The sequence below is a fragment of the Prionailurus bengalensis genome, chromosome E4 (genome assembly GCF_016509475.1).
Source record: "Prionailurus bengalensis isolate Pbe53 chromosome E4, Fcat_Pben_1.1_paternal_pri, whole genome shotgun sequence".
Lineage (NCBI taxonomy): Eukaryota > Metazoa > Chordata > Mammalia > Carnivora > Felidae > Prionailurus > Prionailurus bengalensis.
The window spans coordinates 318,127-343,589 of NC_057360.1; the positions used below are offsets into that span (position 1 = coordinate 318,127).

A 25,463-nucleotide genomic window follows, 5' to 3' on the forward strand; every position below is an offset into this window, starting at 1 on the left:
TGTGACCATAACGCTCAGCTCTCCTAACGACACGTCCGCTTCAATAACCCAAGATCCAGCTGCGAAACAGGGAGACACGTTACCTTCCAGAGCGAGGCACCGGGGCGGGCTGGACGACCAGATGAGGTTGTGCAAGCATTCAAGATACTCCGACCCCTCCAGCTTAAAGCCAGGAAAGCAGTGATAGGAGATGACGGTCCCCACGGGGAAGGAGGTCTGGAACTCGGAGATGTTCACGTAGCCGTTAGAGGAGGAGAGAGGTCTCAGGCAGCCTGTGAGGGGACAGAAGGGGACAGTCTGGCTTGATCGCCTCTGTGCACCTTCAGATCCTCCCCCGCCCCGGTGGATTCACTCGCTGGAAGCGTGACCTGGCCTCTGGGGACTGAGCGCCTGGGCCAGACCCCTTCATCTGCTCCACTATCCCATTCGTGACTCAGATGTTAGGTTTTACAGCTGCACACGGCAGGTGGGGGGGGGGGTGGAGAGGGGGGGTAGCTGCGGGGCCCTGGCCGGTGGTCGTAGCCCTGAGTGCACCTGAGAATCACCCGAGGAACTTTTGATAAACACCAACGCCTGGTCCCGTGCCCCGGGTCCACAGGCAGCCTGGACACTCTCCAAGTAAGCTGAATGTGCCGCTGGGCTGAGAACCACCGTGGAGGGACCAACACCCTGACTGTTTCAACGGTGTGGGGGTGGGGTTGGGGGGGGGTCTGGGGCGTTCGAGAAGGCTATCACGCAAACCCCCTGCTGCTGTGTGGATTACAGATTGGGTGCCCGCCTGACCCGGTGTGATTCCGCCCAAAGACCCAGCTGTGTTTTATGTGCAGTGGGTAAGGGACCCCGTGGCTCTCAGCCTTGAGAATGACCTGGACAGAGGGCGTCGCAGAGCAGACTGCTGGGTCCTCCCCTGAGCCTCTGGTTCGGGTCTGTGTGGAGCCCAAGGACGGACACTAAGGCTCCGGGTGCTGGTGCAGCTGCGGGGCCCTCTCGGAGGCCCAGTTCTGTGTGCTTTCCGAGTGCAAGTGGGGCTGGGTCCAGCACTGGCACAGGAGCCCATGCAGCCCAGGGGACACTTCCAGTGGGATCTGTGCAGCCCAGTGGGGCATTCCCAGCACACAGACCCACCCGGTGTGGCATCCACTGCAACCATGGGGTCTCTTACTGCCTTCAGTGGTTCCACTGGCGGGAATAATGGCCCTGCCGAGCCGTGCTCTTCCTGGGGAGAACTAACTGTGTGTGAAATAAATAACGTATAATGGAAATCCCTCCTTTCCCTTCCAATCACCGAGTGCAAATTACATCACACCCCCCGCAGCAGGTGACCGGGCCCTCCTTCTAGGCGGCTGTGTTACGTATCAGAAGCATCAGAGGGCTTTGTCTTCGGGAAACTGCTTTGGTCAGCAAACCGGCAGGTGATGTCCGTGTACGAGGGTGAGACCAGGGTGCGGCCAGAGAGGCCCCCCAGCAGGCAGAACTTCGGGAGACACTGACTCTGGGCGGACCCCACACGGCCGTGTGCTGGAGCCACAGAGATCTGCGGACCCAAGAGACCACCCCCCGCACCAGTCAACAACGGTCGGGGTGGACCGTATCTGAGACGCAGCCACATCATCTCTCCACGGCCTTCGATGATTTAACGACGGAGCTGAACGTGGACGGTGTTCGTAACAAAAGTGAAATGTGGGGGGCAGGGGGAGGCTGGGGGTCAGGAACGAACAGAATCAGTAACTGAGAAAACAGAACACGGGTATCGGCACGAACACGTGATGCATCAGAACCGAGCAAGTTCGGAGGCGCTGACACAGGGGACCCTCGCCTCCCGCCGGGGAAGAGTGCAGTTCTGAGCCGCCCACACAGGTAAGTTGGCTTCCGCCAAGGAACAACCAGCTGGCCCACGGCCCACAGCGGGCATCACGCGCTGCTCTCCAATACCCAAAGTTCCCCCGGAAAAGGGGCCTTGGGACAGGGCTCCCTGACCACCCAAAAGCAGACAGAAGGGGTTATGACTCAAGCAGTAAATCAAAGAAAGAGAGAGACGCTGTGTGCCTGGGGACAGCCCGTCCCATCCTAAACACAGCAGTAGAAACCAGACTTTGAGTCAGTAATGTGATTCCTACCTGCACCTCTAGATAATAGAGTGGCTCCTCCTTGGGCTTCAGCCCCCCGGTTCTACAGTGAAAGCCTCAGGGTTATGTCATTCTAAGGGCCAATTATATTCCTCCCAGGGCTCTGAGGAGTCAGGCTGCCTCAGGCAGGGCCCCAGTGGAGGGGAGGGGAGGGGAGGGCAGGGGCCCCATTGGGGGTGCACAGGCAGGGGCTCCAGTGGAGGGGAGGGGAGGGGAGGGGTCCCATGGGGGGGCACAGGTGGGGGCTCCAGTGGAGGGGAGGGGAGGGCAGGGGTGCCATGGCGGGGGGCACAGGCGGGGGCTACAGTGGAGGGGAGGGGAGGGGTCCCATGGGGGGGGCACAGGCGGGGGCTCCAGTGGAGAGGAGGGGAGGGCAGGGGTCCCATGGGGGGGGGCACAGGCGGGGGCTCCAGTGGAGGGGAGGGGAGGGGTCCCATGGGGGGGGCACAGACGGGGGCTCCAGTGGAGAGGAGGGGAGGGCAGGGGTCCCATGGGGGGGGCACAGGCGGGGGCTCCAGTGGAGGGGAGGGGAGGGGTCCCATGGGGGGGCACAGGTGGGGGCTCCAGTGGAGGGGAGGGGAGGGCAGGGGTGCCATGGCGGGGGGCACAGGCGGGGGCTCCAGTGGAGGGCCGGTGGGTGCAGACCAGGCCACTGGAGGAATGAGGCCGGCCTGCAGGGCTGACTGATGAAGCACCAGTCTCCAGCCCGGTGGGTCTGCTCCCTCCTGCCGCGCTGAGACCTGAGTGTGGGGCGGTGGACGGAGGGGCTGGGCGAGCATGGGGAGAGCCGCACCTGAGCCCCTGACAAGGATCCTGCCATTGGGCATTTAAAAAAAATAACTGTGACCGAAAGAGCTGGTGAAGGGGCACGTGGTCCTCACGTGGTGTGAAAGGGAACCTTTAGAAAGTGGGGGAGCAGCCGCGGGGTGAGGGGAGTTTCCGCGGAGAGCCCCGCCGTGTGGTGGGGTGCGTGTCCCCTGTCCTCCAGTCCTGCGCCCATGTTCTCCTGAGGGGCCCCGACTCCAGCCCCCACGGAAGGAAACCACTGATCTGCAACCACGGCTCGCAGAGCGTCAGAGCCTGCCAGCCGGACTCCCACACGCGGGGCCCACGTTGGTCGTCACAGGACCCGGCCCGCCCTCCCCCCAAATGATGAATTATACATGGGTCTCTTGGGCCCTCGGTCCAGGTCCCATGTCAAAAAATAAAATCAGAACTGATGTGAATGGGGGGACTTATTTTCACAAACAGGGTCGACGTCGGCCCAGGCAGATTTTAAAAGTGCAAGGAATACTCACTGTGCGGTTTGGATAAATCTGAATTTGATTATTTTTCTGATCCTTGTGCATTATAAAAAGGGATCGCATTATGAAGATCCTCTGTAATCTTACAGAGGCCTCTGTGAGATTAGCCATAAGTATGTTCTCACCACCACTGAAATGAGTGTAAATACTGTTTTCATTACAATAATTCATCACTGAGCTCACGCCCGGCCGCCAGCCTCCTATCTCCTGAACAATGAGGTATTTCCGCGAATGCTTTTGCAGGGAGGGTGCGGGGACTCCGATCCCAGTGCAGGGGGTGCGGGCCGAGCGCGGTCCCCGCGACCTGTTAGGGACACGTGCTCTGCACCCACCTTGACAGAGGGGCAGATTGTCCCAAGTCCCATCATCGCGACACAGCGAAACCATGTTGTGAAGGTCGGGGTAACGGATCTTGAACCCTTCGTGACAGGTGACGATCAGCTTATCTCCGTGTCTGTAGGTCTTGTTACGGATCTCAGCATCCTCCACCTGAGGGACGCGGCAATCTGCAATTGTGTGAACAGGACACGTTATCGACCTGACTCACACCGCTCGTGGCTCCCAGCTTCACTCCTCTTCCCAGACCCGGCCTCAGGCTCCACTCGGGGCTCAGCTGTGCCCACGGGCAACACAGCCTGCTTCTCAGGGACACAGGAGGGGCACGGGAGGGACACGGGGAGGGACATAGGAAGGGGGATCTGGCCACGAAAGCAACTTCATCTCCTGCCTGTGACACTCGATATCACACAGTGAGCTCTCGGTGATTGTGGCCAAGAGTTGGGGGTTCACGCCGCCACCCACGTGGTGGTCCCCCCACGGCCCACAGCCTCAGCCTGTGGGGCACAGAAGATACGCCTGGTGGAAAAGAGGGGCCGAGGCAGGACTGCACCTGCTAGGACTTCCCACCGACCTCCCCCCATGTGAGGCCACCAGCACTGCCTCCCAAGGGGGCAGCTGGAGCGGTGCGGAGGTCGGGAGGGGACGGGCCGCCCGAACGAGGGCCCGAGGAACAAGGAGTGCACACAGCAGATGATCAAGAGATAAAATAAAGCGAGTGACATCTAACCCTGGGCCTCCAGCGCGGTCTCCTCCCAGCTCAGCGCACAGCCGCCAGCCGGGCTGTGCCTCCGACTCACATGCGCCCGAGTGAGGGGTTTATCCCACTGTCAAGAGTCAGGAGGCCCTGCCTTACAGGGGGTTGCGCTCCAAGCTTCGGAATTTGTTATGACGGTTCTTATTAGACCCCCACACGGCTGGAACAGCGTCAACAGAAACCCGGACCTTCCAGGCCCGCGAAGCTCCGAACTGTCAGCTCTGAGGCCCGAGGCGGCGGAAGGCGGCCCAGAGCTTTGGTGTGGGGCTGGGTGCACAGGGAGCACCAGGAATCTGACCGCAGAAGGTCAGCGCTGGAGAGCCTTGGCCGAGAAGGGCCAGAGGCTCCGAGGGCCGGGGGCTCCCAGAGACGGGGGTTCGAGGGCCCGGGGTTCCGAGGGACGGCCGCCAAAGTCAAGGCTCACCAGCCGGCTCTGCCCTCCTCTCGAGAGCAGGGACTGCGCCACCGGCTTCCTCCCACGTCCACTCTTCTCTTCCAGACTCCCCACACGTCCGGCAGAGAAGAAACGCCCTGGGAAACAGGACCCTGAAGCCCCCGGGGTCCCGCCCACCAGGCCTTCCCTGGGCCTGGGGATCTCAGCAGAGGCCATCTGGCTGGAAACGCTGTCCTGCCTGCAATCTGACCTCTTGGCTTTGAGCTTTGGATGGTGGCAAGGGGTTTCAGCTGCTCACGTTTAAGCAACAGTCTCCCACCAGAACAGCCAAGTCCCCCGGAATCAGTGCCGGAAGAACCCTGAACGGCGTCACGCAGTCAGACCGCTGCTGCCTTCTTAATGGAAAACATGCATCAGTCTTCAGTGTCACGACGCAGGAATCATTCACAGCAGATACAAACACATTCATCGAGGCACCCGCCTATAAAACCTCGCCGTAAATCGACCCTGCGACAGGAATCTACGTGACGGAACAGCCATTTCCACGACTGACTTGGAACTTGTGCTCAGCAGGCAGCCAGCTGCAGGGAGTAAAGTCCACGGGCACCGAGGGCACGCGGACACTGGCCGACCAGGGACAGGAGCCTCACGGTTTCTTGGCGAGGTGGTCGGTAACACAGAGGGCTCTGAACTCCCGCCTACAGGCCCGTGTCCACAGGCAGGGGCCGGGGCACAGACAGGGCATGTGACACACAGGTCACAGGGAACCACAGCCTCCCAGCCTCTGCTCAGAGAGGGGTCACCATGGGGCACGGTAGAGGACCGACTGCTGGGGGACAGGGGCGCCCACCGACCGGAGGGCTGGAGGCTGCAGTCTGAGCTCCCGTAAGCAGGGCTGTGCTGGGACAAAGGACAGAAGTGAAACAGACAAGCTGTAATAAACCCTAAACCACACCTCGACAGGAGCGAATGGCACACAGAGCCATCCTGAATTTTTACCCACAGCGTCTGGCGCCCAGCGTCCCCGCTGAAGAAGTGTGTGTGCCCCAACCAGCCAACTGTACCCATAAATGGCTACGGACAGTATTTCTGTGGAAACAGATAAGCCAGGATCTTTAGTGTCTGAAAATAACGTAATCTTCATCAGTGCTGGTTTCAAATGGAAAAAGCACAGGTTTTCTATAGCACAAATGCATCCAGCAGGCAGCAAGGATTTTTAAAGGCCGCTATAAAAACACCACTGCCAAGGACTGCGAACACAGGTCCATCAGTATTGATTCTGTCGTGCAGAATGGGGTCAACGATCAAACCCTCTGTAGACAGCGCTCAAATGGACACTTCGGGGACGTAACCGAGAGATTATCAAAGGCTTCCCTCCCAGAAATCAACTTCACCCGCCTGCCGTCACCGAGAGTGAGTCCTGCTTTGGGGCAAAGGATTTAATACTGTAAGCAGACGAAGGAGGGGATATTAAGGCGGTGTTTCGCATTTATACCGAAGAACAGGTTAACTGGTCCTAAAGAAGTTAGCACACGGGGGTCCTAAAGCACAGAGCAGAAAAGGAAAAAAGAACGGAGCAGAAAAGGAAAAAAGTCTTAAGAATGCGCACCACACGCTAGACTTACTCCCTTTTTCAGTGTTGAAAACTGATTTGATTCCCTAAAACGCCAACTTCAGACACCAATGCTCGCCAAAAAGTGCTTCCGGGAACTGAGTTGGTAGCACGCCCTCGAGATCCCTAGTTCACGGCTACGCAGCACAGCCTCTGGGAGTCCTGCTGTGCAGGGCTCTGGGTTTGTTTACACCGGCATCTGTACCGTTTATTTACTCGCCCATCTGTCCCATTCGCTGGCTCGCTCACGCACTCAGCAGCGGGCTGCTGAGTCCCGCTCCGGGTGCCGGGCACAGAGAGACAGTCGGGAACAGCACCTCGTGGCAGCTGTGTGCAGAGCGACTGCTAACAAACGAGCAGATGTGTGAGCTAGAGCGTGATGGGCATGATGGTGGCTCTGACGAGCAGGTGCCAAGGTCACACAGACACTGACCAAGGGCCCCCCGGGTTTGGGAAGACAGGACGGGCGCCCTGACATGACATCTGTTAAGTACAGCCCAGCGGCAAGAAGGACTCAGTTGTGCGGATCTGGGAGACGGAGGTTTTGGGCACAGGAACAGCCGGGTGTCGGTGTGTCTGAAACACAGGCAGGCCAGACCACACGGCACCTTGCAGATCAGGGCAGGGATCTGGGGTTGGCTTCGTGCGACGTGCGGCACGGCTGTGGCCCGCACACCGAGGGATTACCCGACCCAAAGACAGGCTTGGTCTTTGCCCTCGGGTCCTGGGTCATGACCTCCCTAGTGCCCTCCCTGAGCCGAGCGTGTCCACCGGGAGCCTCTAGGCCACAGCAGACGCTCTGTGCTGACGGTGTGACTAAGGCTGGGGAGCCTGGGTCCCTGTGGATCCACTCGGCCTCTGGGGAGCTGGAGGCCGAGCCCCGTGAGTGGTCAACCAAGCCTGCGTGGCCGAGCCCCAGGGACAACACTGGGCACCAAGGCTCAGGTGAGCTTCCCTGGTGTTAGCATTCACGCATGTTGTCGCACGACACTGTGGGGAGAAACGGGCACCGTCCACACCACACCACCGCCACGGGACAGCCAGGGAACAGCCGCCAGAGGTGAGGTCAAGAGCATTCGCAGCAGCACGGCGGCGCTCCCCTTGGTGTCCACGTCGGCAAGCAGATGGTCCTCCGCCGGCCACACGCTGCGCCACCTGCCCGTGTCGCTCACGTCACGTGGTCTCCCCACGTGGGCATCTCATCGTCACTGTCCTCACAGAAGAAGGTGAAGGCAGGACAGTAAGACGTTTAGAGACAGAGACCACGTTCACATACGGTTATTATGGTGTGGTGTTATAATTATTCTATTTTTTTAAACGTTTATTTATTTTTGAGACAGAGAGAGACAGAGGGTGAGCAGGGGAGGGGCAGAGAGAGAGGGAGGCACAGAATCGGAATCAGGCTCCAGGCTCTAAGCCGTCAGCACAGAGCCCGACGTGGGGCTCAAACTCACGGACCGCGAGATCGTGACCTGAGCTGAAGTCGGATGCTCAACCGACTGAGCCACCCAGGCACCCCGCAAAATTATTCCATTTTATAATTAATTATTATGTTTATCTCCACCTGTGTCTAATTTATAAGTTACACTTTACCATAGGTGTGTATGTGTAGGAAAAAAACACAGTGACACAGCGTTTGGTACCATCCACAGTTTCAGGTGTCCACTGGGGTCTTGGAATACGTCCTCCACGGATAAGGGCGGACAACTTACTTGTAACAGACCCAGTGAGAAAAATCCCGAAGGCCCATCAACATCAGAATGTTCAAATTCTGGTCTATTTGTAACAGAACACCCTGCAAATGGACCAACCACAGCTGCACGGAAAATAGCGTAATTTCACAACCAAGTAGAAAAGTCTAATGTAAAATACCTAATGTGTAATTCCACGTACATGAATTCAAAAATAAGGCAAAAGTAAATCAAAGTGGTGCCGTGTCTGGGAATGCGCACGCCTGGGCTGAGTGATAACCAGGACACGAGCTCCTGACCCAGGAGAGGGGCAGCCTAGGGGGCCCGGGGGGCTGTCCACTGTGTGCTGATTCTGTGGGCTGTGGGGTTTCGTGTGCTTTCCTGTAAAGGTTATGTTCTATGAGTTTACACAAACAACTACGCAATCCAGAGAGAACAAGAAGTTCGCTGGGAATGAGTCCCCCCAGCTGAACCGGGGCCTCCGGCCGGGCAAGCAGGGAGTGCAGGCAGAACTTGGGGACAACTGACTCGGGTGGCATCTGGATTTCCAAACCCATGAACCCTCACCATCTCCCGAAGGCAGAGGTTGCCCCGCCCAGAACACAGACCTACTTTTCTCTCGATCAACAGTCTCAACCGTTTCATGGGTGAAGGAACTTGACGTCTCTTCCCACCTTCTGGAATGTCGCCTTCACTCTCAGCGACGACGAGGTGACAGGAAACACCTGTTTCCCAGAGCCGAGCTCGCAGGGACGTGAAAGCAGATGGTCCCCATACCCTCCACCCACCGGCTGCGCCTGGAGTGTCTCCTGAGAACCTGCTGAGTCCAGACGCCTGGGGCACCGCGCGGGGCAGAGGCGCTCCCCGCACGCCCCCAGGGCAGTGCCGTGAACCCCGGCGAAGGCGGCATCAGCACAGCCTCCCCGCGTGGGCTCCGCGCCGGAGGCCCAGGCGGGTCCCCAGCACACGTGGGCTCGGGTGGGACTATGGACGTGGCCCAGCCCTGGAGCCAGGAGAATCAGTCCCCCTGCGATGGGTGTGGAAGGGTGCGGGTGGGAAGCACTCCATTCTTCACAAGCAGCCAACCTAATCTGGGTAGTTTCACCTTCGAGCCCGTGAAAACCTGCTTTCTGGGGAATCCACGCCATCTGCCTGGTGCTGGGGGCTCCTGACAATCCTGGGCCCTTTGCACTCGGTCTGACCGGGGTACTCTGTGTGAGCAGAGGGACACTGACACTCCCACAAGCCCACCTCCACGGCCCTTGCTCAGACCGGGCAGGACCCCGGCGCCCCCAGGACACGGGGACAGGACCCCGGCGCCCCCGGGACACGGGGACGCTTCGGGCAGCTGGTAAGGGCTGTGCTGCTGAGCGAACCTGTCTGTGGTGTCCAGCCGTCACCCTGTAGGGATGATAACAGTCATTTAGGTCACTCATCCCCTCTGTGTCTCCCCACCGTGACCTTATTTGCTCTGGATTTGTTTTTGCTCTCACGTCATGACCACGTTAAGTTGAAATCTTTTTTTTTTTTTTTTTTTTAGGTTGAAATCTTTTTAAGAAAGTAAACCAAACTCACACTGAAGCCACAAGAGATGGGGGAGGGGAGGGGAGGGGGTGGGGACAGCACAAATGAGAAGGGACAGTGCTCCTGGGGACGGGGGTCCCGGGGGCGGGGACGGGCACCACTCTGCTTTCCCTCCTGAGGAAAAGGCAGTGAGGACGCAGCAACCTGGGGACAAGCAGGTGCCCGTCCCTGTGGACACGGCTGCTGTCGGATGCCCACACCCAAAGCAACGAGACATTTCCGGTGATGGAAGATACACACGTGGAGAAAAGGACTGTAAATAAACATTCTTGGAGCGTCTCTGTCTTGGTGAAGCCCCTGGAGCTGGGGGACATTCACCCTGACCCAGGGGTGACCGCAGAAGGTGACCCAGAAGGAGCGGGACACACTGCTGTTGAACAACGGCTGTGCCCCTGCGTTCAAGGGCACGGGGCTTACCCGCCACCCTAACTGGCCACGAGTGAGGCCGCATCTGCTCACTTAAAATTCCTAACGTGATGATACCATGTAAACGCACTCTGCACTTGCCCCTGGGAGGCTCGGGGAACCTTGTACCAAACTGTTCATCTTTTACAGGAGCCCCGGTCAGGTCTCCAGGAGTCAGAGCCCCTTAGCAAGAACTTACACATAATGCTTGCTGCAGGGATGGCCTGTCCCCCATTCGGTCTGTGGGGAGGGGACACGTGGAGACCCATGCTCCAGGCCACGTCGGCCACAACCAGAAGATGAGGACAGTGGAGGTGGAAGATGCTGGCGGCAAGTGGGATCCGGCCCTGTGAGCTCCCATCTTTGCCGCCCAGAACAACTGACAGCCTCCTGGAGGACGTTCCAGATCCCGCTCTTTCTCAGGCTCCCTGGGGGCAAGAGCACTGAACGAGGAGTCCGGACGCTGGTCCCAGCCCCAGTGTGTCTGCCACGTGACCCGTACTCCCGGGCTGTAGTGTCTCTGTCCACAAATGCCAGCACGAGCGCTCTCTGACCATACGAGTTCATCTCCCAGGATCTGCCTCACACCAGAGAACGCCGTGTCCTCCCCCCGGGAAAACACTCTGGCACGTCCCAGCGTGTGTGGGCCTCAAGCTGTTTTCAGGAGTTTAAAAAAATATGCAGAGAGCTGCTCTCACTCCTAACCTTCCAAGCCCGGAGGCCTGAAGATGTATTCTTAGCAAGTTCTTGAGACGAGGAGCCCACGGCACACACTTTGGGACCTAGGGGCCTGAACGAACAGACACGACGCCTCCCCCAAGGGGTGTGGGTCTGGGGTCAGGAGGACACATGTCACCCGCTCCCCCCTCCCCTGGAGGTCATCATCTCGGGGGCAATGCCTGGACCTGAATCCCGCTCTTGGACTCGCTTCCTGGGAGGCCCCTCTCACCTGCACTTTCTCGTCTGGAAAGTAAGGTCGTAACACCTGCTTCGTGGGGCTGGGTGGGAACCTCGGGAGGCAGTGCACGGTCCCTGGTACACACACCGACCCTCCTTAAAACACAGCGCTCTTGGTGGGGAAGGGACGCCCAGGTAACGAGCAGGCGCCCAGGTAACACGAAGATGCCCAGGTGAGGGGCAGACGCCCAGATGTACAGGTAACACGCAGACGCCCAGGTGTGCACCGGGGGTGGCCCGGTGTGTGCACCTGAGTGACGGGAGTGGGGCAGGTTCTGGCTGCTGATAAAAAGCTCACCAAGCCAATAGGAAAAACGGGAGGGTTTACACGTGCTTTCCAGGGGGTGAATGAGTCAGAATGGTTCAGCCAAACGCACCTAGAGCTGAAATGTCAGGAAAAGCCACAGAAAGACCCAGAAACCCGAAGTTGCTCAGCGTGAGTACTCTCAGCCAACGCCCACCTGAGGGATGCAAACCTTACCCAGATGGCCTAAGGCTGCGGGGGCCCCGCAGACGAGCAGACAAAGCGCATCGGGAGCCCGGCCAGCGTGCAGAGCGTGGGCCCCGGCCTCCCACCTACAAGGGCCACGAGGCTCCCCTCCCCCCTCCCCCCTGGCCATTCCAGGAGTCGTACTCATGGCCAGAAAGGCCCTGGGGGTCTCCGGACAGGGGCGGCACTTTCGGGGCACGTGCACGTGCAGCTCGAACAACCCTTGGTCCCCCACGCACCCCCCGCTCCTCCTGGGGCAGAAGGAACCACCCAGCCGGCCACAGGCAGGTTCCCCCCCACGGTCCGGGTCACAGTGCCTCTGCTGGCTGCACCCTTGTCAGGAAGGCGCCCCAGAGGTGCAGTCTGGGAACCTGCTCGGGACGAGCCCCGTGTGAACCTGTCTGAGACCTGTGACGCCCCATTTGCCGGACGCCCATCTGGTTTGCTCACTGTGCGTCTGCCTGAGACCGACGTCGGCGTGACCGTGACCATCCACGGAGCCGCTACGGGGACAAGAGAACCGTGTCCGGCCGCACACAGATCACAGCTCCTTTAGCATCTAAACCCCGCTGCGTAAACACGCACGGGTCCGTCTGCCTCCAAAGCCTCCAGCAGAGAAGCCGCAGGCGGAAAAGAGAAGGTTGTGGTTTTGCACGAGGACCAGCTTGTCTGAACACAGAGCTGCGTCCACCCGAAGCTACAAGCTGCCGTCTGACTCTCGTGAGCGTCCCGAACGCCCTCCGGATGAGGGTCCTAAGGGAGGGGGGGCCTGGGCAGAACGTGTAGATCGCGGCCTGGTAACCTGGGCTCCCCCAGCCGGGACCTGTGGGCCATTGTCCATCTGAAAACGCACAGCCAGTGTAACAATGCCAGGGCGCGGAGAGGACTCTGCCCGGCCGTCGTTTCCATGAATGCCGGTGGCACGTCCGTCTGGGCAAGACGCAGGCGGATCACCCCCGCCCCCCCCAGCCCCCATGTGCTATTTTCTCATAACCTAAGTAGATTCGAATGACTCTTATTGTAGTCTCATTTGCGTACTGATCTTCTAAACACACCCCTTCCTTACGTGTGCAAACCATCGTCTGAGTCACAACACTGACCCTGCCCCTGTCAGGGGAGGGACGGCCTCTCCGCGTCCTGGTTTGACACGAGTCCAGTAAGTGTTGGTCAGGTGGCTTCAGGCAAAGTCAGCCTTCACCCCCAGCGAGAACTGGGCGAGGGGTGTTTACCCGCGGGCAGGTGTCCCCCAGCAGACCTGAGCAGAGGCCCATCGGTGGCTCTCACCCTGTCCCCTGGGCTCTGGACTTGCCACATCACCGCCCCGGACCCGTGGGGTGTGTTTTCAGTCCCCTCCACCACACCGCCGCCTCCCCTGCTCCCTGAACAGCGACCGTCCTCAGCTCTGCTTCGGGCCGTGGGGGCTCCGGTCTCCCGGAACCAGCCTGGAGAGGACGTCTCTGCATCTGCAGGGTGGAAGGTCTCAGTGCCGTAAAACTCCACCGCCTACGTGATCAGGCCCATGAGTCCAAACCTGAAACTCGGTCGTTTTCTTGGAGGGAACGATTAAGACTGGAATCGGGGCTGAGGTGGAGCGTGGGGAAGAGTCAGCGGGCACCCGGGCGAGCCAGAGAGGTGCCACCTCGCTTCTGTAGGGTGCCTGTAGCAGGATAACAACACATTTTCCTGCATCTAAACCTACTTTTCAAAAACCCGCATCTCAGGCAGGACTGGCCGCCAGCGTGACAGCCCGGGAGGGGTCCAGGTGACAGCGACAAGACCAGGGGCTGGACCAGGTCTGTCCCTAAATCACCATTTAACTGTGGGAAGGCTCTTGGTTTCCCTTTGGGTCCGACAAAAACCAGATCAGAAGGGGGGTTTGGGCCCCACGTTCCTCTGAGTCCCTCCGCCCTGAGCACCAACACCGCCACCTGTAGTGACCACGCGTCCTTGGGAGTGGCCTATGTGACACGACCTCGCAGGGGAAAACCCGCGGCTCCAAGCCTGCTGCCTGCACGTCTGCTATGTGACCGGGACAAAGCCAGCGAACCTCTCTGAGCCTCACCTTCCTAACCGGGGAGGCTGCCCCCTCGAAAGTGCTTCTCAGCGTCGAGGGCTTATCTGAACGCGGTGACTGACCCCTGTTACTACTACCGCCCAAAATTCAGCACCTTGACGCCCGGACGGACGGAACCAAGGAATTCAGCAGCCCGGCATCCGCACGGCACAGTCCTGGCCGGGGCGGGAGGCCACGCACACCTCAGCGGAGAACGGTTCCGCGTTCTCGCCTCTGTGGGACACCCACGGCGCCCCCGCCCCCGCGGTCCACGAACAGCGACGCACGTCTCCACTGTCGCAGCAGCACAGGCCGCCCCTTCCCGCACGTCTTCCAAAGCCCACCAAGGGTACCGTTATTATTGAGAAACGGCTGCTACTTAGAAAGGTGGTTTCTGTTCTTCCGAACTCTCTGAACCGATCCTGAGAGCACAACACGATGTCTGGACCCTCTGTGGAAAGGGTGGTCTTATTTTCGGCTGTGGAAGGAAGGGCTGGCGGTCCCCGGGGCACCCCAGGAGCACGGCCCTCCCCGTACACCTGGGGCTGTCCACAGCAGACGCTCCTTCCCCTTCTGGAATTACTACAGACTACGTGCTTATGGAGGCCTGGAAAGGGGCCATCTTTTTTTTCCCCCAGGACGGAAATACGGAAAGGTCTCCCCACCTCCGGGCAATAACCACGAAGCCCACGTGTCCTCTTTGCCCTCAGATGTTCCTGAGCTTGTCCAGATTTTAAACACTGAGACCGTAGGGCACAGATCTTGGCAGGAAAGTCAGGATTTGCAAACCAAACACACTTTTAATCAGTAGAACCTCACGGAAACCATAGCCTGCACGGGCTGCACGGGAGCAGAAAATCTGAATGTACAGGGTGCCTGGGTGGCTCAAGGAGGCGTCCGACTCCTCGTTTCGGCTCAGCTCATGATCTCAGGGTTCAGAGCCTACTTGGGATTCTCTCTTTCGGGGGGGTCTGCTTCTCTTCTGTTCCGTTTATTCGTCAGCTTTGCTCTTTAGAATCCACACGGAGGTGAAATCACGCGGTGTTCGTCTTTCTCTGACTTATTTCACCCTAATTCTTTGCGCTAATTTTTTCTCTTTAAAAAAACAAAAACAAAAACAAAAAACCTTGAAATTCAAAGCCAGGGCAGGGCGAACTCTGGGGGCAGGCCGCAGTCCCCAGGAGGGCTGAGCCGGTGCCCCGTCAAGGCCTCCCCAAGTTGGCTACGGAGAGACGTTCACAAGAAGGATCTCGGCTCCTTCAGAGTAACAGCCCGCATGCCGCGGTGACAGCTCCGTGATAAACCAAATCAACGACGGACACTGAACCGAGAGACCCAGGCTCTGCCGGCCTCAGACACACAAACCGCATCACGCCTCCCCAACCAGCTGCACCCAGGGCTCCCTTCCAGACCCCACGCACCTACAAGCAAGGCCGTCTCGACCAGCAGGCGTGGGCTGGCGCGAACGGTAAGGTAAGTGACTGCCGCGTCTCAAGCAGGATACTTGTCGGAAACAAACGCCTGCCAGGTCGGCTGGCCCTGCGGTGCTCCCTCCTTATGCGGCTCATGTCCAAAACGTGCGTCTCCGTATGGACCGAGGCTGCGCACAGTGAGCGGCTCTAACATTCTCCCAGCCGCTCGCTCACACGGACGAAAACGGTGACGAGTGGGGTTGGAACTGGGGCGGAGGAGGAACACGGTCCCTCCTGCCACGGGGGCGAATTCATCCCGGGCCCCAGCCCTGGCCACACCGCCTTCCCATCCGCATGCAGGCTGGGCCGGATGGCGCGGCCCGGGGTATCTGTCTGCCCGGACGGGGCGGGCAGGGCGCGCACTTTACCTTCTCGCGCACAGACAGGCTTATCGCTGGGGATCCAGCCGAGGGTGCCGTTAGGGTGTCGCACACACAGTCTCTTTGTGGAGCCCTTCAGCTTGAACCCGTCTTCACAGTGAAACTGGGTGACAGAGCTCTCAGGGAACACCCCTCCGCTGGGCGTCCTGAAGCCATTCTCGGGGACGCCTGGGTCCGTGCACGCCTGAAGGCCATCGAACCCTACATTGACAGAGAGAAGAAAAGGTGCCTCTGAATGCATCCCCCGGACGCCGAGGGCCTGCCCACGTCAGGGACAGACACTGTCATTCCACACGCCGTGGCCACGCGGCCACACAGCACGAGAGACGAGAATAGAAGCCCTCTCTGTGACTCGGGCGGTGCTGGCGGGAGTCCTCCTGACCGACCCCACCCTTTGTGGAGGCTGGAGGAGCTGAAGCCACAGAACAAAGACGGGAAGGAGGTGGTGGAACCTGAGCCAGGCCCTGCAGGACATACTGACGACACTCCAGGGACAGAACAATGCTGTCAGGGAGGCCAGGATGGCGTCCTGGCAGGGTTGGCCTGAGCACTGAACGCCCCTTCCCCTCTCCTCCCCGCCCCTTGCCCTTTGCTGCTTCCCTTGTGCCAGGCCTCCTGGAGGCTCCCCGAGGTCCTGGTGGCTTCCTAACCCATGAGACCAGCCCTGCAGGGAACAGTGTGGGGAACAGCACGGTCCGTGCTGAGCTGTGAGCCCTTCATCTTTGCGGCCCACAGTCCATCCCGGTCCTGCACAGAAAGAGCTCCCCAGACGTTTGAGGAATGAGTGAACCGTGCTGGGGAAGGGAAGCTTACTGAGGTGACCCTGGAGGGCCGGGTCAAGCGAGGAGGCAGTGGGCGGGTGTCCGGGGGTCTGCAGACGTTATAGCTGGAGGGAGAGCCTGTGCAGGTGTCAGAGCAGAGGGGAAACCTGGCAGGTGCCCGCGGGGAGGGCAGCACAGTGTCCTTAAGTGATGGGGTCGTGTCTTCACTTGGAAGGAAAGACACAGTCGGGCGCCTCAAAGTATTGCTCAGGTCGACTGCCTGCAGTCCAACAGCCCCAGGCGGCCAGGGACGGGTGGCAAGGAGCAGGCGAGGGCCCGGTGAGCAGCTGCCCGCCAGCCAGGGGGGTGGGCCTCTGGGTCACTGTGGGGTGGGGGTGTCCTGTCCAGGGGGACCTTCGGCGCAAGAAGCATAGAGCAGGAGGCAGAGCGGGGGCCCGAGGGTGGGGCGGGAGGCGGAGCCACAGTGGGAGGTGGAGTTGGGGGAGGAGTCAGGAGCGGAGCAGGAGGCGGAATGGAAAGGCAGGCAGGCGGGAGAGGCAGAGTCGTGGGGCGGGGTGGGAGGTGGAGCTGGGAGGGGCGAGAGGAGGAGGAGCCAGAACAGGGGGCAGAGATGGAAGGAAGAGCTGGAGTGGGAGGCGGAGCCAGGGGCGGGCCAAGGGGGAGGAGCCAGAGCCGAGGTGCAGGGGGTGGGGCGGAGGGAAGGGAAGGCGGAGCCGGAGTGGGAGGCGGAGCCAGAGCTGGGTGGGGGGCGGGAGGAGGAGCTGGGGCAGGGGGCGTGGCGGGAGGTGGAGCCAGAAGGGGCGGGGCAGGAGGTGGGGCCAGGAGCGGGGCAGGAGGCAGAGAGGACAGCTGAGGGAGCCCAGGGCTTGGTTGCCGGGGGAGGGGGGGGGCGGGGGGCAGCGGGGTGTCACGGCAGGAACGGAATCCTGTGCTGTTAGCTGCAGCTGGCACACGACGTCACATTAGTGTTGGGTGCACAACACGGTGAGCCCGCAGTGTGCATGTGACGCTGTGGTCACATGAGCGGAGCTGCCGTCGTCACCACACATCTTCACCACACATCACTGTGACAGCACAGCTGACCGTACTCACAGTGCTGTGACTGTTCTCCCCGGACCCGCTCTCCCCGCGCTTCTCCCTGCACCCCTCTCCTCCGGCAACCACATGTGTACTCTGGACCGTTTGTGTTTTAGATTCCACGAAATCCTAGAGTATTTGTTGCTCTTTGTGATTTATTTCACTGAGCATAACACCCTCAAGGTCCATTTATGTTGTCACAAATGGCAAGATTTCATTCTTTTTGTGGCTGCGTAATATTCCGTTCTATGTATACCACTTCTTTGTCTATTCATCGGTCAGTGGACACTGGGGCTGTTCGTAGCTTGACGATCGTAAATAACCCTGCAATAAACACAAGGGTGGGAGCGTCCTTCTGAATTAGTGTTTTCATCTTCTATGGGTAAATCCTTGGTGGTAGAGTTACCGGATTACATGGCATTTCTATTTTTAATTTCTTGAGGCACCTCCATCCACACTGCTCTCAAGAGTGGCTGCACCAGTTTGCATTCCCACCACCAGTGCAGAGGGGTCCCCTTTCTCCACATCCTCGCCCACACCTGTTGTTTCTTGTGTTGATTTGAGCCATGCTGACAGGTGTGAGGCGGCAGCTCATTGCAGTTTGACTTGCATTTTCCTGATGATGAGTGATGTTGAGCATCTTTTCATCCATCTGTTGGTCATCTGGATGTCTTCTTTGGAGAAATGTCTGTTCATGTCCTCTGCTCATTTTTTAATTGGATTGTTTGGGTTTTGTTTTTTTTTTTGGTGTTATGTGAGTTCCTCATATACTTTGGATATTAACCCCAGGGACTGAGAGCTTGAACAAAGGGATAACGGGGACCAGACGTATGTCTCCGAATGACTTCTCCTCACCCAGGCAGAGGACAGACTTGCACAGACTAGGCAGGAGGCAGGAAGACCATCAGAAATAACTCCCAGGTACCAGGTTACGTCAGGATCCAGGGACAGTTTGTTTGTGAAAGGCAGACTCATGGATCCCGGTGCTCTCAGGGTGGGGCGCAAAGGGCTGTGTTTCTGGAAAGCTCTCCAAATGGCTCTGAGGCAGCCAGTCCAGCTCCTGGGAGGGCCAGCAATTGAGGCATGTGGAGTCTCAAGCTACTGCAGCAGTCGTGGCGAGAAATGACGGGCCAGAAGAGGCAGGAGTGGCGCAGAGAGGCCGCAGGAGATACTACGGACGCAGAAGCGCAAATTCAGGGACGGAAGGGATGGCAGCGGGGGTGAGGGGAATGAGTTAAGGGAGGCATCTAGGATGGTCCCAGGTCCTGGCGCTGAGCCTGCATGCAGGGGACGGGACGCGGTGAAAACCACCTGGGGCCAAAGGGGGGTGCGGGGAGTCTGGGTCTGGAGACACCCAGGCAAGGTGGGGGTGACCAGCCGGAGGAGCAAGTCTGAGCCGCATGTCTGCGCACAGACGGCAGCTGGAGGCACAGCTGGGTGGCCTCCTGGGAACAGACGGTGAGAGGAAGCCACGTGGCACATGGCTGAGACAGCGGCACCCACGAAGGCAGGCAGGCGGCTGGGCAAGGGCAAGAGACACACCGGGCACGGGGGCGCGGCCAGGTTGGAAGGGACTGCAGAAAGGAAGGGACTGCTGGAAGGGTGCAGACAGCCCGGGCTTGTCCTCCAAGGCACTCAGTGTACACGGAAGAACGTGGCTGAAGCCATCGGGGGTCATCCCGCGGCTGAAGCATTAGGGTCACGGGAGGGGCTTTCCGATTATTGTATTAAGATCTTAAAATTAAAGAGATCTGAGCCTGTCTCCACGCAGCAGGGAGAAAGAAAGTCCGCAGATGAGGGATGGGGAGATGCAGGGGAGGGGGTCCAGCCCCGTGGGGGGGAGGGGGGCTCACCTTCCACTGAGGCAGGAAGGGGGTCTCCCGGAAAACCCACTGAGGGAAGGATGGTCCCCAAAACGTGTCCACCCTCCAGGACTGGCTTCAGGGGTGCCTCCCCGGGAACCATCCTCCGCCTTCAGAGTCTGACCAGGAGCCTCTCTTCCCATCAGGGAACCTGTGCCCACCTCTCCTAGAGTCCTCCTCACCCTGGCAGCGTTGTGGTCTACCTCACATCCTCCCCCGCTGTGATGTGAACTTCTGGGTCGGGGGGGCGGGGAGGGGAGGCTGTGTCTTATTCTTCACCTCCTCAGCCCCCGGCATGTTGTGTAGTAAGGGGGCATTCCACAGGTGCTGCTAATGGAGGAGGGAGAGAGGAAGGGAGGGAGGGAGGGAGGGGAGATGGATGGGTGGGTGGATGGGTGATGGGTGGGTGGATGATGGATGGGTGGATGGATGGATGGATGGATGGATGATGGATGGCTGGCTGGCTGGAAGAGGTACTCGGCGGGTGAGGTGGGCGTGAAGGGCTCTCCCCCAGCACAGACCCGTTCTCTCCTAACACCCTCCCAGCCCCTCCTTTCTCCCAACCCGCGTGGACCGAATTCCTTACTTCCTGACGACCTTCCTCCCACCTGCACCTGCACACACCTCCCCCTTCGTGCCTCTGCAGCGTAGGGCCAGAGCGGGTGGGGATGTGGCTGAGCCACATGCTTCCCTCACACCCACTAACCAGGGAGCCACACCGACTGCCCGTCAAAGGCACCGACCCCTCGGCCCGGCACACCTCCCTGCCCCAGCCAGGAAGCCGCTGTCTCTGAGAAAAGGACAGACCCCCCAGAGGAGAGCTGAGCATCCGTGATCCGTCAGAAGGACTCCTGCTCTCGTAATTAACGAGAGAACCATGCTGCGAGGACGCAGTTTCCTCACGGGCCCGGTTCTGTGCTCTCCTTACTAATCCTTCCCTTCAAAAACCACCGCCCCAGGGACCAGCCGCTGCATCGCCCCGTTTCCAACGGTCTGAGGATCAGGACGCCACTGGCTGGGCCCAGCCGCCGACACAGAGGAGGGAGTGAGAACAGGTGAAGGGACCGACGTCGGAGGATGGGATGGCGTAAGAGGCCATTCTTCATCCGGACCACTGACCCCACCGAGCCAGACGGTCGCTTCTCACGGCCTGCCAGAGCTCGAGACGCCGCTTTCCAAAGTACCCCCGGCGGGTCGGTCCCCAGTCGGGGCTGCTTCTCCACAGAGCCATCCTCTGCAACGTGGGGGTCAGCACACCGGACGCACACCCACTGGGGACGGGGGGGCCTGCCCGGAGGGTCCTAGTAGCCTGCCGTCCGGGCTCCAAATCCTGCAGATGCTTTGGAAGTGAGCGGCCGCAGCTTAGGCAGGAGGAGAGAGTTCCCGGGTGATTTCTGATATGTTTCTTTTGGGGGAAACAGACAGAAAAGGGTACTTTCCTTTTTAACAAGCCCTGGGAGGTGGTACCTCCTGGCCATTCCTCCTAAATCCGATTCAGAACGCGGCGTGTACGCACAAGGGACAGTCCGTGTGACGGTCCACCTTACGGGTCAACGTGACCGGGCCACAGCGCCCAGACATCTGGTCACACGGTCCTCTGGATGCGATCACCACGTGAGTGGGTAGACTGAGTACAGCGGACGGCCCTCCCTGACGTGGGTGGGCCTCATCTAATCTATTGATGGCCTGAACAGAACAAAAGGTTGAGTAAGAGAGAACTCTCTCTGCCGGACATCGTCAGGCTGGCGCGTTGACCTCCTCCCGCTGTCAGACTCATCCTCAGACCAGAGCTGATGCCATCGGCCCCCACTGGGTGACCAGGTTGCCAGGTAGATCTTGGACCTCCCAGCCCGCACACCCACGTGAACCAGTTCCTTATAGAGTGTGTGCATGTGTGCGTGTGAGTGTGCGTGTGTGCGTGCACGCACATGTGTGAGAGAGCAGGGGAGAGTAGGGAGAGCCCTCTCCTCCAGGCCCTGTTCCCTCCCGGGGTCCCAGGCTCGTGCCATCTTCCTAAAGGACTCGGACACTTTAAGGACGTGAATGACAGGAGAGTCAGTCGACCCCTCGTCCCAGGGGACACTGTTTCTCTCCAGAGCCGTGTCCCAGGAAGCAGCCTGGTAGGCAGTCCCGGCCTGTGACAGCCCCGGGTCCGGCGTCCCCTCCGCCGGCACTCATGTCCCTGCCCAGCGCTGTGGCCCCAGGAAACGTCCAGAAAGCTCTGTACTTGGTGCTCTGGCCCTCGGGGGAACAGGAGGAAGGACCCTTCCCTTTTCTTCCAGCCGCAGGCCCCGAGGGTCCTTCACATACAAAGAAATGCATCAAAACCCCAGGCTCACGGGGGTCCTGACTTCCCACCTGGCTACTCTGGAGTCAACCCACCAGGCAGTTTAGCCGTGAGCACCCTAAGAAGTCCAGAAAGAACCCTAAAACCGAAAGTGGCGTGAAAAGCAATCTTTGGGCTTTATCATAACTGAAAAGTCATGTTGGAGGAAGGAGGGCTGTATCCAATGCGGCCAAATCAATTTAGAACCGGGGCCGGCTCTATCCCTCTGTAAACTGCTGTGTGAGTCTTTGCAGGAAGATACAGAATACAGACACAAAAATTGATTTTTTATGCATTCGCTTAGTGAGAGGGTCTGGGGCCAGCGAGGAAAGGGCGTCCCCGCCGAAGTTTAAACAGACGCGTCTGCACGTTTGCAGTTGAATCCAGAGCAGCACCGAGCCCAGCCCCCAGCACCCCAGTCAGTGTCACTGGCAGGCACGAGACCCCCCAGGGGTCGGGGTCAGAGCCCTGGTGTCTGGGGTGGGGGGGATGCCGGGCTGGGAGCAGAGGCTGGAACCACACCCGGACTCGGGATCCCGGCCCCCATGCGCCCCCCCCCACGCCCCCCCCATGCCAGCCACCCCCACGGCCACCCACGGGGCCTCTCCTGGCTCACGTCTTCACGACTCTGCAAAGTCTTTGAGGAAAAGGACGTTTGTGAACGTGTTTGGTCTCCATAGCTGTCCGGACAGGACGGAGCAAACAGCAGTGGTGAACTGTTAGTGCCTCCACGGGACACAACCCTCGTGGTCCCGCAGCACAGACACGTCCCGGTGCACGGTGTGGGCGAGATGCGTCACCCAGAACACCCGGAGCCCGGCGAGCCGGTCACCGAGCTCCCACTGACCACAGCGTGGCGGGTGCCACACTCGGGTGCCGAAGCCTTCTCCCGGGGAGGCCGCGGCTGGGGCCTAGCGAGCGGCTCCTGAGGCAGAACCGGCCCTAGACAGCACGGGACACTTGTCCTCAGAGACGAGAGTAAAGGCAGGAAGGTCGCGGGCCCCAGGAGTCCCTCTCCACACCACGAGGACGTTCCTCCGTCGGTCTGAACAGACCCGGCTTCGCCTGGGCCGAATGCGCTTTCTCTGCGGACAGGGTTTCTCTGAGAGCATCTCACAGGAGAACGAACGCCTCTTCACCAGAAGGGAAAACCTTCACCCCTGTCCTACTCTGAAGACCCTGGAGGTCGGGTGGCCCGGCCTGTGGAGCCAGAAGCCGGGTAGGCCCTGAGACCGCGGCGAGGCCCGTCTGACCGCCTGCTCACCGCACCTTACGCCCCCTGGAGCTCTGCCGCCTCCGAGATCCTTTGCCCTCAGAGTGACCTTCGCTTACCTTTTTATTTTATTTTTATTTACTTGAGAGGGAGAGGGAGGGAGAGAGAGAGAGAGCGAGTGGGAAGCAGCAGAGAGAGAGGGAGACGGAGTCCCAGGAAGGCTCCGCTGTCAGCGCCGAGCCTGTTGCCCGGCTCCACCTCACACCCGTGAGCTCACGACCTGAGCCGAGACCAGGAGTCAGGCGTTTCACGGACTGAGCCCCCTGGGCGCCCCTTAGCTCATCTCCTAAGCGAGCGCGTGGACCAACAGCCTGTCGGATCCCGGAAGCACAGGAACTGGTGGTGTGTGTGCAGCAACACAAGAGCAACACAGAAGAAATGACACGAAGCAAAACCGGCCAGCAGACGGACCAACCCTCCGACACCAGCGTCCGCGCACACGGCGCTCCAGGTTGATCACATGGAGCCGCCTGCCACGCCGGAAGCTTCCGGCCACCGCACAGCCACCAGGACATCGTCTTCACATCCCGGCGGCCCGTCCTGGGCAAGGTCAGGCTCGAACACGCACAGGATCCCGTCCCCGATGACAGACAGTCCGGGGGCCGCGGTACACGTGCCAGGAAAGGCTGGAAGGACCGGGCAAGGTGGCCCCCGGCTGCCACGGATGCCTCCACTCACCGGGAGGGAGGAGGCCGGCCCGTCCCAGGCCCGCCCTCCCCTGCAGAAGCCAGGGTGGGCCACGGAAGGCCCTCGCAGGACTTAGAGGAGGTCTCAGAGTCAGAACTTGGTAGAAATAGCAACCTAACACTGTTACAGTTACAATTAAAGTCTACGGGAAAACGTAATTTACTTTATAAAAGTTGATTCGTGACCCGCATTTCCCTCACAAGATCGTTATTAAGTGGTTCTTGACCCTCTCTGTTCCAGTCGAAATAATCTCCGTGTTTGACGGCATTTCAGCTCTTTGTTTTTAAAAAGAAAAGGGAAGAAGGAGAAAAGGGGATTGCTATAATCTATTTATATGCTGAACCATCGCACAGCGCTGGGCACTGGGAGAAATTCACTCCACAAACCACCGAGCCCAGGCCCCCTGAAGAGTGAGCTTACATCCAGGACTGTCAGAAGCGGTTGATCCGCATGTTGTGGCCTTACGGTATGACGAGACCTATTTGAAGGGTCACAACGGGCACTTTTTGGAAATGAAATAGAAAGGAAAATCAGAGTGGCTCTCACAGGGTAAAGGGGAGGACAGTTTCGTGTGGTTTCATTAGCTGTTAGTCTGCAATGTAAAATACATCTGTTTCAGCGGTTCACAAACAGGTTTAAAAAACACTGCTCTAAATACACCCTGCCCTGTCATTCTATTGAAAACATACAGTTGCTTCAAATAACGTAGTTGATGCCTAAGGGCACAGGTTGTGGGGTGAGACTGTGTGCTTTGAATCCTGACTTTGCCATTTTCTAGCTGTGTGATCTTGGCCAAGTTACCTAACCTCTCTGTGTTTCTTCATATGTAACGTGGCTATTATAAGTGCCTACTTCTAGGGCTATTGTGTAATTTAGATGAGGCATAAATAGACATAAAGCAATGACTAGCACACGGCAAGTGCATAATAAGTGAAGGTAAGCTGTTACATTAATATTCAACCAGTTCCCTAAAGAACAAAAACATAGAGCTTCATAAAATGGTAACCTCCTGATTTCCTAGAACCACCTTAATTTCCAAAAATATTCAAGATTGTTTCCTATGATGCTCTAGGATTAAGAGTCTTTGCAAATGACTGTTGGGCATGAGCACAACAGTCCTGCCCTTGGCCCAATGGGTGAGCCTTAAACAGGCAGACTCTGACTTCTGTAAATTAGGAGCCGAGCCTGGAGGGGAGAGCTGTGGCCGGCACTCTGGGCACTGACCTCTGTTCTGGAGCCAGCAGCCGGCTCCTGGGGAGGCCTGTCCAGTGCTGTCCCCTCTGCCCAGCGCTGTCCCCTCCCCCTGGCACAAGGACAGCCACATTCCTGGGGACCTGAGAGTCCAACCAAAACCACACAGAAAACACGGAGAAAGCACTCAGAGCAAACGAACAGGTTTAAGACAAATTTTCAGACACGACACACAACCAACAATTCAACAAAGCAAACCAAAGGCTTCTAAGTTAATTGTGTTTGTGAATGTGGGGCTGTGTCACTCCATAATTCAGCATATTATCACTTTACAGATTTAAGAGGTATCTGGAAAAAAACATTACTAATTAGGCTAAACAGATTTCTCACTGGACAGACAGGATCCCCACCCACCCCCACCGCACCCTAGGAAACACAGCGAAGACACCAGAAAGCAAGACCCGGCACGTTGCTGTGGCCCGGTGTCTGCGTCCCAATGGCCCACACGCTATTGTTACAGCGGAGTGACATCAAGCAGACCCCACCGACACCGACTTTCCTGGGGCCACGCGATGACGTCCACACAGCACCCACCCACATTGGGGCCACGGCCTGCACCCCATACCCGGTGGGAACCTAACGGCAGCTCCGAGCAGCTGGGTGGCCAGCACGTCAGGTGGCTCTTCCCTGGAAATCGTGGGAAT

General features: G+C 59.0%; 1 protein-coding gene across 3 annotated transcripts in view; it reads right to left on the reverse strand.

Annotated features, from left to right (window-relative positions):
* SUSD4 (sushi domain containing 4) overlaps nucleotides 1-25,463 on the reverse strand; it is a 93,284-nt gene that overhangs the window by 32,213 nt on the left and 35,608 nt on the right. For 2 of the 3 annotated variants that reach the window (XM_043568780.1, XM_043568782.1), the window contains exons 3-5: nucleotides 15,550-15,762; nucleotides 3,763-3,936; nucleotides 84-272 (exon numbers count right to left, since the gene is read on the reverse strand). In XM_043568780.1, coding sequence (XP_043424715.1) covers nucleotides 84-272; nucleotides 3,763-3,936; nucleotides 15,550-15,762 — 576 coding nt within the window. The remainder of the gene's footprint in view (nucleotides 1-83; nucleotides 273-3,762; nucleotides 3,937-15,549; nucleotides 15,763-25,463) is intronic. The other variant, XM_043568781.1, reaches the window with a different exon arrangement.